General features: G+C 34.9%; 1 protein-coding gene across 6 annotated transcripts in view; it reads left to right on the plus strand.

Moving 5' to 3' along the window:
* The window catches only part of ATAD2B (ATPase family, AAA domain containing 2B), a 103,165-nt gene that overhangs the window by 44,773 nt on the left and 42,703 nt on the right, over positions 1-15,689 (plus strand). For all 6 annotated transcript variants that reach the window (XM_006767538.2, XM_015566396.1, XM_015566395.1 and 3 more), the window contains 3 exons: positions 764-899; positions 5,925-6,111; positions 15,178-15,363. In XM_006767538.2, the coding sequence (XP_006767601.1) occupies positions 764-899; positions 5,925-6,111; positions 15,178-15,363 (509 nt within the window). The remainder of the gene's footprint in view (positions 1-763; positions 900-5,924; positions 6,112-15,177; positions 15,364-15,689) is intronic.

Raw genomic sequence — 15,689 nt, forward strand, 5'->3', positions numbered from 1 at the left:
CAGTGGCAGGGGGCTTCTTCCTGCTTTCCCTTTCGCCTCCCTGCATTGTGTCTACATATGCAAATTAACTGCCATTTTGTTGTCAGTTAACTGCCATCTGAGTTGGCAGTTAATTTGCATATAGCCCTGATTAACCAATGAATAGGGTATCGTCATACACCAATTACCATTTTTCTCTTTTATTATATAGGATAGTATTGCAGATACCTCTCATTTCCTCTGCTTTTCCCCCTCCTCCCAAACCTTTCTCCCCCTCTCCCAGGTCTTCACTACCCTATTGCCCATGTCCATGGCCTATGCATATCTATATATATAAAAGCCTAATATGCAGAATGTCGCCTTGTGAGTTCGACTGCCCGGGAGTTCGATGATGTCTGCTGACCATCAGTGGGTGGCATGGAATAAAGGAAGGCCCTGGCTGGCAGCCAGCAGCCGGGGAAGGGAGGCCCCGGTAGGCGGCCAGCAGCCAGGGAAGGGAGTCCCCGGCCAATGGCCAGCAGCTGGGCAACCGGCAGCTGCCAGCCGCTAGGGACCCTACCTGTGCACGAATTTTGTGCACTGGGCCTCTAATAAATATATAGTTCTTTGATTTATGTTTTCTGGTCCCCTCAAAGATTGAGGTATGTCAGTCTGTTCCATGTCTCCATGCTTCTGGTTCATTTGATATTTGAACCAATTTTTCTTAGCTTTTGTAGAGCATTAATATTAAATGACGTGATAAGCCTCAATCTTTGTGATTTGTTTTTTTTCTTTTTTTGAACAGATATAGATACTCTAGTTTTAGATGATAGTGAAGATGAGAATGCTTTATCAATTTTTGAGACCAGTTGTCATTCAGGATCACCAAAGAAACAGTCATCAGCTGCTGCTGTACATAAATCCTACCTTCATTTTACAATGTAAGTAATGTAAATCACATTTCTTTCCATTTAGCATTATTTATACTACTTTATGGTTAGAATTATGGTATATTTTTACTTATGGTTATAACCTTGAGGACTTTGATTTTCTGTTGTTTGGACCAGTTCTGGAACACTTACTGTGTATATTTTTTTGTGTGTGGTAGTAATAAATTGGTTTATTGGTCAATTGTAAAGATTTTTTTCTAAACCAATTGTGTGACTTTTATTTAAACCAGGGTGGAAGGAGGGGTTACCTTTAGAAAATCAACTCATGTCCCTAATTTTATTGCTTTTTATTTGAACTAAAATGAACAGAAGTGAATTATTTACCATGGTTAGAGTATTTTAATTTACAATAAGCTTCAGATGATAATTTAGGGACTCTAAGGGTACTAAAAAGATTTTGAATTAGAAATTGCTCAGTAATTAAACAAGTAACTTTTCAATTCTCAAAAATCCCATTAGTTTACACTTTCCTAATTTAGATTTCTATTTACATTCACCTTTATCTATATTAAAGCAGCTTTTGCTGTGCACTTTAATGGGTAAACAATATTAGTGCTAATCTAATTTTAAATTAAGGGACCAAGTAGTTTCAAATACTAATAGCATCATCACTTGCATTTACATAATTATTATGAGAGTTAAAGGACCATAATGCTTCAGTCAGGTAAGTCTAATCGCACTTTTATTTGAAGATGTTGGGTTGCATGTTACGTTTAAGTAATTTTCCTTTTGACGTATTTTGAACAAATCTAAGTCTTCAACTTGAATTGAAGTTTCTCCCATGTAGATTTTGGTAAAATGTTATTTTAATTATTTGCATTGATAACTTGTTTATTTTGCATTTTTAAAAATGAGAATAAATTACTTTCATTTACTCTTTTTTTCTTTTAACAGCAAGCTCTTTTATTAGAAACTTTCTTCTTTTACTCCTGGGTCATTACTTTTATGCCCTCATTTTCTTAGACTATTTAAGTAATTTTACAGATCTACTTAATTCATGGCTAAGGGAAAGCCAAACAGTCCTCTTCTTCCCACCTAGCTAGCCTGTGTGTGTGTGTGTGTGTGTGTGTGTGTGTGTAGATTGTTTTGACAATTTTAGTTATTTGGATTTGAAATACATGATAGCAGAGCTAAGAAACTATCAAAAGATAATATGTTCCAATTTTATAAGATAGTTCTGTAGTCAGTGAAGTGATACAGAAATAGATTTTGAGATGAGAAATTTTTTTATTGATTTCAGAGAGGAAGGGAGAGGGAGAGAGAGATAGTAACATCAGTGATGAGAGAGAATCATTAATCGGCTGCCTCTTGCTTGACCCACACTGGGGACTGAGCCCACAACCCGGGCATGTGTTCTTGGCCAGAATTGAACCTGGGACCATTCAGTCCACAGCCCGACACTCTATCCACTGAGCCAAACCAGATAGGGCTAGTTTAGCCTTTTTGAAATTGGTTTAATTTTAGCTTCCTTTACATAAGCTTTTCTAGCTCTGATTTGACTTTAATACTGAGACAGCTGTATATTCTAAAATAAGCTTTTTTTTGGTTATAGATGTTTTGATAAATCTTATTCATTTATTTCTTTTCCACCCATTGTGCCAGCTTTTATGTGTTTACTGTATGACAGGCACTGTACTAGGTGCTGAAGACATACGTATGATTAAAGTATAACATTCTTAGTCTGGAGAAGTTCTTGTTATTGGAGATGACAAACATTGCAATATGGCTGAGGTGCTATGAAAGCAGAACTAAGAAGCTTTCATTGGGAAGTTCAGGAGAGCTTTGCAGGAGAAATAGTGACATTTGCTGTTTTTTTGAGTATGAAGGGATAGGAGTTAGCATCTGATGTTCATTGCAAACTAGATGTGTGGTAAATGTATAAAGCTTGGGGCCTTATGTATGATAATTCATATAGGTCTTAAAATAATCATATAGCTAATTTGTGGTATCATTATTTTATAGATGATGAAACTGAAACACTAAGTTAATTGCCCATGATCATGCTGCTAGCGGGTGGCAGAGCCAGGGTCTGGACTGTTTCCTGGGATCATATTCTTTCTCTTATTCTATGCAGTTTCCAAATTGATTCCTGAGCTTAATATGTAGATAGGAAAATGCATTGCTTTTCTGGGTAGGTTAGACAATAATATTTTTATACTCTCTAAGAAATATACATGTTAGAATTTGAGCCTTTAATAGGAGTACACAATGTTTTTGGTTAGTTTTTTATTGGTTTGACTTCTGGTTTGAACAACGTGTGTTAGCGTGCCAGACCAATAAAAAAAAGGTGCTAGACACATAGAAAGCATGACTTTAATCCTGGTCTCCAGTAACATTAGCTTGGGCATTGCTGTGGGTTTCTGTTTCTGGGAATAGTTTCCTAAAACAGTGTTGAAACCTTTAATTTAGATTTAAGATGAAATATAAGTAAGGATATTTAAGGTCTGTCAATCTGGTAGAGAACCCTTATGATGGAAAATAAGTTTACTTTCTTACAATATATTGCCATAAGGGGATGAGAAACACAGGTTTCTGAGGTTTTCCAAATGAAAATAGCTTTGTTTTTTCTAATTAGAAAGATGATATACTCTGTAGAAAATTCAAGTAATAAAGAAGAGCATAAAGAAGAAAGTAAAAATTAAAGCCCAGGCATCTGAAGGTAATATTTGTTAGTTTTGGTGACCACCCTTCCTGTGCATATAGACAGACCCACATAATACCTTATATAAACTATATCCTCCTTGTAAGGTTTTTAATATATCTTGCTATTTTATCCATTATGTTGGGAATGTTATTTCATGTCAGTATATTTAATGCCGTTCTTTTAAAATAGCTGCACAGTACTTTATTTCTTAGATGTTCCTTATTTTATATAACCTTACTGATAAAAATTGAAGTTTCCAATTTTCCTCTTCTATAAGTAGTGCTATGGTAGTCAAATTTCTAAGTATACATCTTTGTACCACTATCATCTGATTCAATACTTAAGGTAAATTTTTAAAACTGTGATCACTGTGTCAAAGGGTATATATATTTGAAAACATGATACAAGTTGTTAAATTGCTTCCAGAAAGGTAGTGCCAATTTCAGTTTTATCATTAATATTTTTCCTATAGCCTTATCAATTCTAGTACAATTTGTCTTTTTAAATCTTTGCCAACCAATTAGACGAAAATAACATCTTGTTTATTTGAATCATTCATTCATTCAAAGTGCCCATCACATGTCCCATGCTGTCCTAGGTACCTAGAATATGTCAGTGAGCAAAATGGGCTATGATCCTTACTCCCATTCAGCTTATGTTTTAGGTGGAAACAGACAAAGAACAGTAAGTTTAATAGATAAATAAAATGTTAGAAGATACATACTATGAAAAAATATAGAGAACACTAAGAGGTAAGGGAGTTTTTGGGAGTGAGATAAGTTGCAGATATCCTTGCATATATATTTTGGTATGTATTTAACATACTTGCCAAATTTAATTTTGGGAAATTGTACTTTTTCCCACTCCAACTCTCTGAGCCTTGGTTTCTTCATCTGCTTAATAGGTGGAAACTACGTATTTCACGGAATTGTTAAGAAAGTTAAATGGCCGAAACCGGTTTGGCTCAGTGGATAGAGCGTCGGCCTGTGGACTGAAGGGTCCCAGGTTCGATTCTGGTCAGGCGCATGTACCTGGGTTGTGGGCACATCCCCAGTGGGAAATGTGCAGGAGGCAGCTGATCTCTCATCGATGTTTCTGACTTTCTATCTCTCTCCCTTCCTCTCTGTGAAAAATCAATAAAATATAAATGATAAATTTGCATGAAGTGTTTGTTAGTAAAATAGGTTTAAATGTAAAATTGGACCTAACATCTTTTTTCAAAAATTTCTTGATTATTTTTTCCAGATAATGTGGTGAATAAGCTTTAAATCTCCCTCTCTCAAATTCTTTTGGGATTTTGATTTGAATTTTTAAATGTATAAAATAAAATACATACATATATATATATATATATATATATGGTTTGGCTTATATGCGTGTATACAAGTCCTTCGGTTGATCTCTTCTCCTTACCCCCTCCCTCCCCTACTTTCCTTCTGGGGATTGATAGCCTGATCGCTGTTTCTCAGTCTTTGGATCTTTCCCTTTTCATCAGTCTATGTTGTTCTCTATACATACTTTTCTTATAATATTGTTTGTTTTGCTATTTGTGTTTTTGCAGTTGTAAATAGGATCTCATTTCTTTTTTTATATTGGTTCTTGATGGTATTTAGGAAATCTTTTTGCCTTTCTGTTTCCATCTTTTGTTTTATTACTTTGCTGGTAGATTCTGACAATTATTAGATGATTCTTTTGGATTTTCTAGTATATAATCTTCCTTTTCAAGTAACAGTGTTTTCTCTATTTCTTCCCATTAGTTCTATTTATTTGCTTATTGTATTGCTTAGAATTTACTTCATTACCTATAGTAATTGTATATGAATTTGTTTTATTTACTTGAATTTCATTAATATATTTTCGTAAACCTACCTTCTCTAGTGTAGGGCTTTAGATGTCATATTTGAGGGCATTAGCCTAGAAACAAAATTAGCTGCCATGAAAAAGTCCTACCCCCATTTAAAAAATTGCGGTTAAAATACATACAATTTAACACTTTAACCATTAAAAAAAAAGTCCTATATTTTGGATAATCTTCAGATGTACCTCCTTGTTGAAATGGGATTCTTAACATTTGACCATGGATCGATAATAACTAAATCACATATAGTGTCTGAAACATTTTCCAAGTTACTATATTTTTACTTTTTTTAGAAGTGGTTTTTATACTTTTACCTCTTGGTTATTATGGTCAGAGAGATCAGCATTTTAAAACTAATTAATGAAGAATGATTCACTTAAAAAATAAGAGAGATAGGGAAGTTCCATTAATTTGGAGTCATGTTCTTTTAATGTAAATATATTGCCTAATATTTCATATTGATTTTCAGAGTGTATGGTTTCAAAATAATTATTTTGTCTTACATGTATTGCAGGTCACCATATCATCAGCCAACCTCTTATAGGCCAAGATTGTTGCTGTCTGGAGAACGAGGCTCAGGTCAAACTTCTCACCTTGCTCCAGCGCTTTTGCACACTCTAGAAAAATTCTCTGTGCACAGACTAGATCTCCCAGCACTTTATTCAGTTAGTGCCAAAACACCTGAAGAATCATGTGCACAGGTAGGTTTGTGCCATGTCAGAGCAGTTGCAACTTCCTTGGTAGTGTTAATAGATAATTTTTTTCAAAGAACAATAGTATGAATATTAATTTTTTGTTGCTTATGTGTTAACATAATATTAAGATAGAGAATCCTTTTGATGTGTAACATTTTTCAAAGTGAGCTTGTTGTTTTTACAATGATACTTCATTTCTGAAATTTTAATATTCTGTTTCTTGTTTGAAAGTTTAATGAAATGGTGTAGAAAGGGAGTTTCTTTTGCCTTTTTCTGACCCTCTTTTCAAAGCTATGGTTTCAGAGCCTTTCTAGACTTATCTCTGTACTTATAGGAAGGGAAATGATACCCATTTTGAGATGCCAAGACTTAACATTTATCTAGAAACGTGATATTTGATTTTCAACTACTTTATATTTGCTAAGTTGTGAAACAAAGTTCTAGTGAGACTGTTTATATTTCTTGAGGTTCTAACATATAACTATGAATTTATTATAAGTGTGCCATGTTATAACTAGAGGTTAGGGGAATACGTTTTTTTAGCCAAGGAATTGTGTCTTCACCATTTCTGTATCTCTGACACAGTGCAGCTTAGGAAGTGCTCATTGAACGTTTGAATAATTGATACTAATAAAAGGGTAATATGCTAATTAGACCTGGAGACCTTCTGGACAAAGCCATGGTGGTGGGGCTGAGGCAGAGGCAATTAGGGGTGATCAGGCCAGGAGGGGGGGCAGTTGGGGATGAGCAGGCCGGCAAGGTGGGGAAGTTGGGGACAAGAAGGCTGGCAGGCAGAATGGTTAGGGGCGATCAGTCAGTCAGGCAGGCAGGTGAGCGGTTAGGAGCCAGCGGTCCAGGATTGCGAGAGGGATGTCCAACTGCTGGTTTAGGCCCGATCCCACAGAGATCGGGCCTAAACTGGCAGACATCCTCCAAGTGTAGGGATAGATACAGTAATAGAACAAAAGAGAGAATTCATTTATGCCTGTATAGCAATGAGAATTTAGTATCTGATGATGATGCTATTTAACATCAATAGATAGAATAGATGGATTATCTAATAAATGGTCTTAGAAAACTGGCTGGTTCAATAAGGGGAAAAGAAAAAAAAAACAAAACAAAACTGGATTTCCTATCTTTTTCTGTAACCCAAAAACAAATTCTAGATTGTTAGTGGAACTGTTATGAGCATTCATAAGGTCATATATTTATTATCTTGGGTATGGGAAAATGATTTTTAAGCAATGAACAAAATCCAGAAAACATAAAGATATGAACAAATTTGACTACACATGGCCAAAAAATTATTTAAGTAAAATTAATAGACATAATCTGGTAGGTATATTTTTAACATACATGTCAAGGACAAGTTTCCTAAACATAAAAAAATGTTAATGTTAGTAAGAAGAAATATTAACAGCCTAATATAAAAATTGGCAAAATTGGAGCATGCCATTTATAGGGAGAAAAAAAAATAGAAAAAGCAACCAATAAAAATCTAAAAAGATTCTTAGCCTCACTTATGAGTGAAAAAATATACAAATTAAAGCAACAAGATACCATTTTAAAACAACTGTTAGGTTTGTAAATATAAAGAGCTTGATAATATCGAGCATTGGAGATGTGGGACACTCAAACATGGTTAGTAGAAATGTAAATTTATTGAACGATTTTGGAGTGTACTTTGGCACTGTCTTTTAAAATTTCAAGTACATATACCATTTGACCCAGGAATTTTACATTAAAGAATTTTCCCTAAAGGTATATTAGCTGTAAGTATTCACTGCTGAGTGAACAAGGATATTCATGACAGCATTGTGTAAAATTGCCAAACAAAATAAGACCAAAAGAAACAAACGGAATGTCCTTTAATGGTGGACTGGCTAAAATAAGTTATGGGATATTCTCACATACAGAGGGATGTGGTGAAGCCATTAACAAAGCTGAGGTAGTCTTACATAGGCTGATATAGCAGTTGAAGGAGATATTGGTGAAAAAAGCAAGTTTTAAATCAATCTAAGTATGATATTCATTATGTAAAAAAAGCCTTACAAATGCTATATCCATGCTTATATATAAGTGGAGAGTTTATCTACGAATACGCCCTGCCCCCCCCCGCCCCCCCCACAACAACAACCATCTGTTAATAATAATTGCTTTGGCATGGGGGAAGGAATTTGAAGGGTTGGGGAAATGGATAAATTTGGTCATTTTAGTTTATACTGTGCTGCATTGCTTGGAATATTATTTTTCTTTTTATATGTATATTTGATAGTATCAATCAAACAAGATAGAATCACATCGAAAGGAAAACATTTTCACACTGGCCGGTGTGTCTCAGTTGCTTGGAGTGTTGTCGTGTACAACAAAAGGTGGCAGGTTCAATTTCCAGTCAGGGTACATGCCCAGGTTGTGGATTTGATTCCCTGTGGGGGCGCGTACGGGAGGCAACGGATCAATGTTTCTCTATCCCTTCTTCTCTAAAAAAAAAAAAAAAAAAAAAAAAAAGGCACAAAGTTCCAGTTATAAAATAAATAGATCCAGACATGTAATGTACAACATAGGGAATATAGTCAACAATATTTTAAGAACACTGCACATTGACAGATGGTTACTAGACTTAAACTGGAGATCACTTCGTAAGTTGTATAAATAAATGTTGAATCACTGTTTTGTACACCTGACACTAATATTGTATGTCAACTATATTTTAAGAAAAAATAAAGTGTGTGCATTTAAAAAAATAAAAATAAATCAATAAAAAAGAAAGAGGAACATTTTCACAATGAGAGGGTAGTCTGCCTATTGTTCTTTATGGCTAGTATGTGTACATATTTACAAACATTTCTGGCTTAGTAAGGAAGTACTTAGGAAGCATTGTAGTAAACTATATATTGATATTACTGAGATCCTAGAACTATTTTTCCTGAATCGTAGTTGGCATCATTGGGCTAAATTTGAATTCTAACTGCATGCTCTTTGGTCTCTTTCACATTTCTTGGCTCTTATTACTTTTTTTTTTTTTTTTTTGTCGTGTGAGTGGAGAGCATAAAGAGAGGTGTCACTTGGTAGTGGAAAACAACAAAAAGCCAGTATTTATTGTTTTGGTTGTATGACATTGCTTCTAATACACCAAGACATCTCATCTCTGCTTTCACCTGTAGGCTCCTGGGTTAGAACTAGAGCTTGTTCTTGAGTGACCAGCAATTGGATGGTCCAGTCTGCCAAGGAACTGAGGCAGAATTTTGTAGTCATGGTAGTAGAAGCTTAGACTTCCTCTGAACACTGGCCAGAGACCAGATTAACTGTTCTGATTAATCTCTATTTGTATCTTAAGTGCTTATTTAAAAATATTTTAAATTCACGAACATAATACTGTCTTTTAAAAAAAATCTTCATTATGTGATGAAACTAGGAACTTATTCTTTTTTTTTAAAACTATTTTATTGATTTTTTACAGAGAGGAAGGGAGAGAGATAGAGAGTCAGAAACATTGATGAGAAACATCGACCAGCTGCCTCCTGCACATCTCCCACTGGAGATGCGCCCGCAACCCAGGTACATGCCCTTGAACGGAATCGAACCTGAGACCCCTCAGTCCACAGGCCGACGCTCTATCCACTGAGCCAAACCGGTTTCGGCTATTAATTACATTTTATATGTGATGTCTTCAGACTGTAAAAATCAGTATTCACTAAAGGTGTGAATAGCTTCCCCATATGTGGTTGATACATAGGTACTACGCTGCCTCCTGCACACTCCCCACTGGGGATGTGCCCGCAACCCAGGTACATGGCCTTGACCGGAATCGAACCTGGGACCTTTCAGTCCGCAGGCCGACGCTCTATCCACTGAGCCAAACCGGTTTCGGCTAGGAACTTATTCTTAACTTGTAGAGATTCGCAGGCCTGAGTATAAGTTAGGTATAAGTTTTTGAAGAGAGAGAGCATGAATCAGGTGCTGAAAGACTGGAAAGATTAAAAAACCCTTCTTTCTATACTTTTGTCCTATTTTTCCTTTCTTTTCTTCTCTTTTGCCTTTCTTCTCTTGGGAGCTAGTCCTCTTGTAGACAATATCATCTCTAAATAAATGTGGAACATAAGGGTTCAGTCTGTGGCTAATCATTATTCTGTGCTCCTTTCCCCAGCCTCTAAGATACTTAATATAAAATTGGTTACTAAAGCTTGGCTGGTGTGCCTCAGCAGTCGAGCATCAACCCAGGAACCAAGTGGTCCCCGTTTAGGGCACATGCCTGAGTTTTGGGCTCGATCCCCAGTAGGGGGTGTGCAGAAGGCAGCCAATTGATGATGTTTCTCTTTCATTGATGTTTCTATCTATCCTCTTCCTTTCTCTCTGAAAATCAGTAAAAACATAAAAAAATAAAATTGGTTACTAAATACTGTAACATGAACATGAAAGGTAATCATAAAGGAAAGAAGTTCTAAATCACCTTTAAAGGGCTGTATTTATCCTAGCCTATAAAATAAAAACTTAATATGCAAATTGACTGAAATTTTCTGGGCATGCTTATCAAATTTTCTGATTCTCTGGCTCCACACCCATAGATTCTGATTCATTAAATTTGGGGTGAGCCCTAGGAATCTGCACTTTAAATATCCCAGGTTTTACTATTCTGGGTCTTCAGTAGATCCCACTTTGGGAAATGTAGTACTTTTGCTGATCATTGGATACTAGTTAGACATTTATTACTGAAACAATTGCCAGAGATCACGAAGTGGAAGTGTGTGTGTATGTGTGTACATGTTAACTGAGTAATTCATAGGCTCTAGAAAGAGAATGGAAAACCTTGGTGTAGCCTGGAAGGTATAGTTGTTTCATTAAGTTCACGATTGATTATTGAATTCTACAGTAAGGCTGGAGATGTTAGTATCTGTAGTAGAAGACTTACCTGTATTAACACTCTTAAAAACAACAATAACAACTATGATTTCCCTTTTCTGACATCTTCAAATGTATTTTGTTGCCTTTTGTATTATTTCTATTGTTGATTTAGGCAAAAAGTGATTGAGTGTGCTGTATTTTATCTTTTTCATTAATACAGAAGTATGGTTGAATTGATACATTTGTATATGATCTGTCAGTTTGAGTCCTATACGATGTTGCATATCATTTTAAATGGTTAATGAGGTCTTTTTTTATGTGAAAACTTTAGTATTTTTCTTTCCTCAGAAAGAAAATGTACCTGGAAATGCTCAGAGGAAATCCTTTTTGATTAAGTAGAATTAAGGAACTAATATACTTACCTATGTGTTTACTTTGGATTCTCGTGTGTTTGTGCATAAGGGTTTCTGGAATTTTCCTAGCCATCTGTGTATACTTTGGATACTCTTGTGTTTGTGTATATGGCTTTCTGTTTTTGAATTGTAAACAAATTAAATCATACTGGTCCAGTGTCTACCACATTTACAAAAATTCTTGAAGTTTTTAGGCAATGAATATACCAGAAAAGAAATTTGGGCGATTTAATTTTCATAAGTTGATTTGTATTATAATTATTATTCAGAAATCCTAGTATAGTTATGTTTTATAACAAGCTGATTTTTGTATGCTTGGAGAGAAACTGGGTACTTTATTTCTTTATTCCTGAATCTTCATATCCCAAACAGTGCCTTCTTTTCACAGAGGTGCTCAATAAATCTTAGGTAAATAGAATATAAATGGAGTAAAATTATATATATGAAGTACAAATATCAGCAACATAGATATCTATTTTAATATTTTGTGATAACATGGTATAAGGCATTAAATTTATTTTAATAGTGCTTTTAAATTTTTATAAAAATTGAGATATTTTAGCCCCCAAGACTTTTATTTACGTTGTATGAATTTAGCATATTCATAATACTGTAAATGTGATCAAAACAAATTCTGGAAGTTTATTGGTGACAAAAAGTTGTTTTCCTCTCTCTTATACAGTTCCTTTTAGGAAAGTGAAAGCTGTACTGGCTTGGAGCTTTCTGCTTCATATATATTTGTTTTAAAATTATTCTAGCTTTCACATTCTGAAAGAAATAGCAAGGGCTGTATGTTCCTTTTATGTATTTATTATATTTTTATTGATTTCAGAGAGAAAGGGAGAGGAAGAGAGAGGTAGAAACATCAATGATGAGAGAGAATTATTGATCGGCTGCTTCCTGCATGCCCCACACGGGACCGAGCCCACAATCCAGGCATGTACCCTGACCTGGAATTGACCCATGATCTCCTTGTTCATAGGTCGATGCTCAACCACTGAGCCATGCCGGCTGGGCTGTCTATTCTCAATTTTTAAAACATAGTACATTTTTGTGCCCTGCACATTTTAATTTGGCAGCTAAAGTACTAACTTGAAAGTCTAGCTTTTGAGATGATAAGGACTGTAGATGCAGTTTATATTATTAGTGGTTCCTTACATGGGTACTTCTAACTTCAGTGGCCTGATTTTTGCCTTTCATATCTTTAATATTCAGAGGGAGTAGTTTGTGATTTTTTATAAATAAATAAACAAAACTATGTTATATAAGGGCCCATGCCATCTGGGGGCAAGAAGAGGCCAGAAGGAAATGGAGTATATTGTTTAAAGAATCAAAATGAACAGTTCCCGTACACTGATGTTTGTTCATTTTATTTGTGCAAGCGTGCTGGTCATGTCAGAGGTGTTTTGAAACGGTTGGTTCAGTAATTTGGCCTACTGTCTTTTTTTCTCTATAACAGTTTTTCTGTTTTCTACTACACCTTGCACATCCACCAATCCAAGACACCCTGTAGGTGAGTATTTTTCTAGTTATCAAATGGCATCACTTATTCCCAAGACAGTTGCCACTTCACTAAAACTAGGCTTTATTTTTCTACTTGGAATTATCTGGTAAATTGGTTTCATAGAATGTATCTTATTCCACAACTTTAAAAGCTACCAGCAAATTGCTGAAGAGCTGTTTTTACATTATAGAAAAGTCACAATAGGATTATCCTTTTTTTCTGAAATTTTAAATACTATTCTCAGAGTTTATACTCTTTGAATTTTTATTATGAAAACTGGAAAATTAGAACAGATTGAGTACATATTTAAAGAAAATATGAAAGTTTATTTTAATACTCTGAGATACAATGGAGCAATGAATTTAAAAGAAAACTTGTTTTAGTAGTGCTGTTCAATTTTTCTAGAAATTAAAGATGTTTTTCCTCTAAGGGCTTAGGAGAAAAAATTTTGAAAAACCCTCAACTCTGTTAGTGTTGGTGATGCTTATATATATCTAGTTCAGCCTGCAAATAAGTTTAAAACACTACAGTGCAGCATTATTTAACTCCTGGCTCTGTAAAGTTTTTACTATCCCTTAACCTTGAGTTGCTTTGCCCATACTCTTTAACACTTGTTAGCAGTGAGGTGTTCTCAACACATATTCCAAGAAAACCTAACCTACAGGTACTAGAATGAAAGGCCAAATTTCATTTTTTAAAAACACGTTGGTTTCTCATCTCCCTGCGCACGTGGTACTTGCACAACTGAATTAGGTAGCTACTTTGGTGAGGTTTCTCAGTAAGCTGTATAGCTTGTTAGTCTTTTCCATATACTTTTTCTCCCAGCTGACTCTCCCTAGTTACCAGCACAGAGTGGGAGTTGGAAAGTGACAAAAGGCATTGGTCACTGTCTTCACACATCATGCCTAATCTGGGTGGCATGTAATAATACTTTTTTTAAAATCAAATGCCTCACTTGCCTTTGTGCTGCTGTGTGGTTCTTTCATTTTGCCGATATTTATGCTTGTTTTTCTCTTATGAATTTTCAAAAAGAACTTTGGAAAACAATAATCCTTGGATTTTCAAGATCCAGGATAAGAGGGTGCATGTTTGCAGAAAAGGTCAAAATTTGAGTCCTGAAGGAGTTGTACTGTACAACTGTTCTGGATTGGTGGATATGCAAATGTTAAAGGAAGGGAAGGAGCAAATGTTACTTTCGATGTGAGTGATCATAACATCTACATTTTATTTGAGCATCTTTCATCTGGTTTATTACTAAATTGGCAATATATTTTATTTTATACAGGAGGTTTAAACTGTATAAAATGTAATTGAAAAATTCATGCAACTGGTAGGCTTCCTCATTAAGAAAAATAACCCTTTTGATTCTTAGAAATGTTTCTATTAATCCTAATCATTTTAAATATTAAATTCTTATTTCTGTATCTTGAACATTATATAGGTTAATTGAAATGTGTGTTTTAAAATAAGGAAAAATAGAGAATTTTAGAAATAGAATTCTCTAAATTGAAGAAAGATAGATTTTTGCACTTATTTCTACACTTGTTAAAAGTCTTAAAGAGATGTCATATTAACTTGTGAGAATTTATTGATGGGCTCTTGAGCTGTTGTTGACGTATATGTGAAGGTTTGTAGTTCTGCTTGGCAGCTTACTGATAGCCAACCTGTTCTTTATTGGTGTTTGTTGGCAGACTGTGGCTGAAGGTACAATAGGACTCTTTTTAATACCTGAGGAAACTTTACCTTGTATTTTCTGACAGTGTCTCAGAGTTTTGTGCTAATATATTTATTGCTTGCTTGAGATGCCAGGGTATTTTGTGACGATTTTGAATTGAAGATTGAATTAAGGTAATTTAGGTAGGTGAAGAAGTGTTTCAGCAGTAGTACATTAATTTTAAGTCTAGGGTGGTACATTTTGTTTAAAATGTTTATTTCATATGTTCATGATTTTAGCCACTGTGCACAAACATGTAAACTATGTCTTCCTTTTTTTATGCTTACTGTATCTCTGACGTAGGTGACATCCTTATCTCTTCATTTGCAGCATATTTTATAGATAAGTGGAACAGTTTGATACCTTTATATTATTAATATCTACTGAATAGGAATAATAAAATGGCGAAAAATACTTTAGGTGGGGCAAGGGTAGATAGAAGCTATTTGGCTTGTGCATCATATCTTGCACAACTTAAAAATTTGGGCTGAAAAGAATTACTATAATAGGCCTGACACATTTTTTGTATTTGGGGTTTATTGGGTAGACTTTAGAATGATATCAGTTTGAATTTTTAATTCCTTTTTTTCCTTAATTAGATTTTTCGTGAAGCTCGAAGAACAGTACCTAGTATTGTTTACATGCCTCACATTGGTGATTGGTGGGAAGCTGTCAGTGAAACTGTGAGAGCAACTTTTCTGACTTTGCTACAAGATATACCATCATTTTCACCTATATTTCTGTTGTCTACCTCTGAAACCATGTACAGTGAACTTCCTGAAGAGGTAAGAACTGCTTGAATGTTGATCGTTAGTATATTGTTTTAAAATAGTTGACCTTGCCCTAGCTAGTGTGGCTCAGTTGGTTGGAGTGTTGTCCTGTGCGCCAAGAAGGTGGCAGGTTTGATTTCTGGTTAGTGCACATACCCAGGTTGTGGATTGATCCTCAGTCTGGGCACATGCTGGAGGCAGCCAATCGATGTTTCTCTCTCACATCAGTGTTTCTTTATCTCTCTAATTACTATAAAATCAACTGTCAAGATTCATGCCTTGGTTGTACCACTTACTAGCTCTATGACTTAAACAAGTTAACATCTAAGTTTGTTTCTTTT

This window comes from Myotis davidii, unplaced genomic scaffold (assembly GCF_000327345.1).
Source record: "Myotis davidii unplaced genomic scaffold, ASM32734v1 scaffold238, whole genome shotgun sequence".
Classification (NCBI taxonomy): domain Eukaryota; kingdom Metazoa; phylum Chordata; class Mammalia; order Chiroptera; family Vespertilionidae; genus Myotis; species Myotis davidii.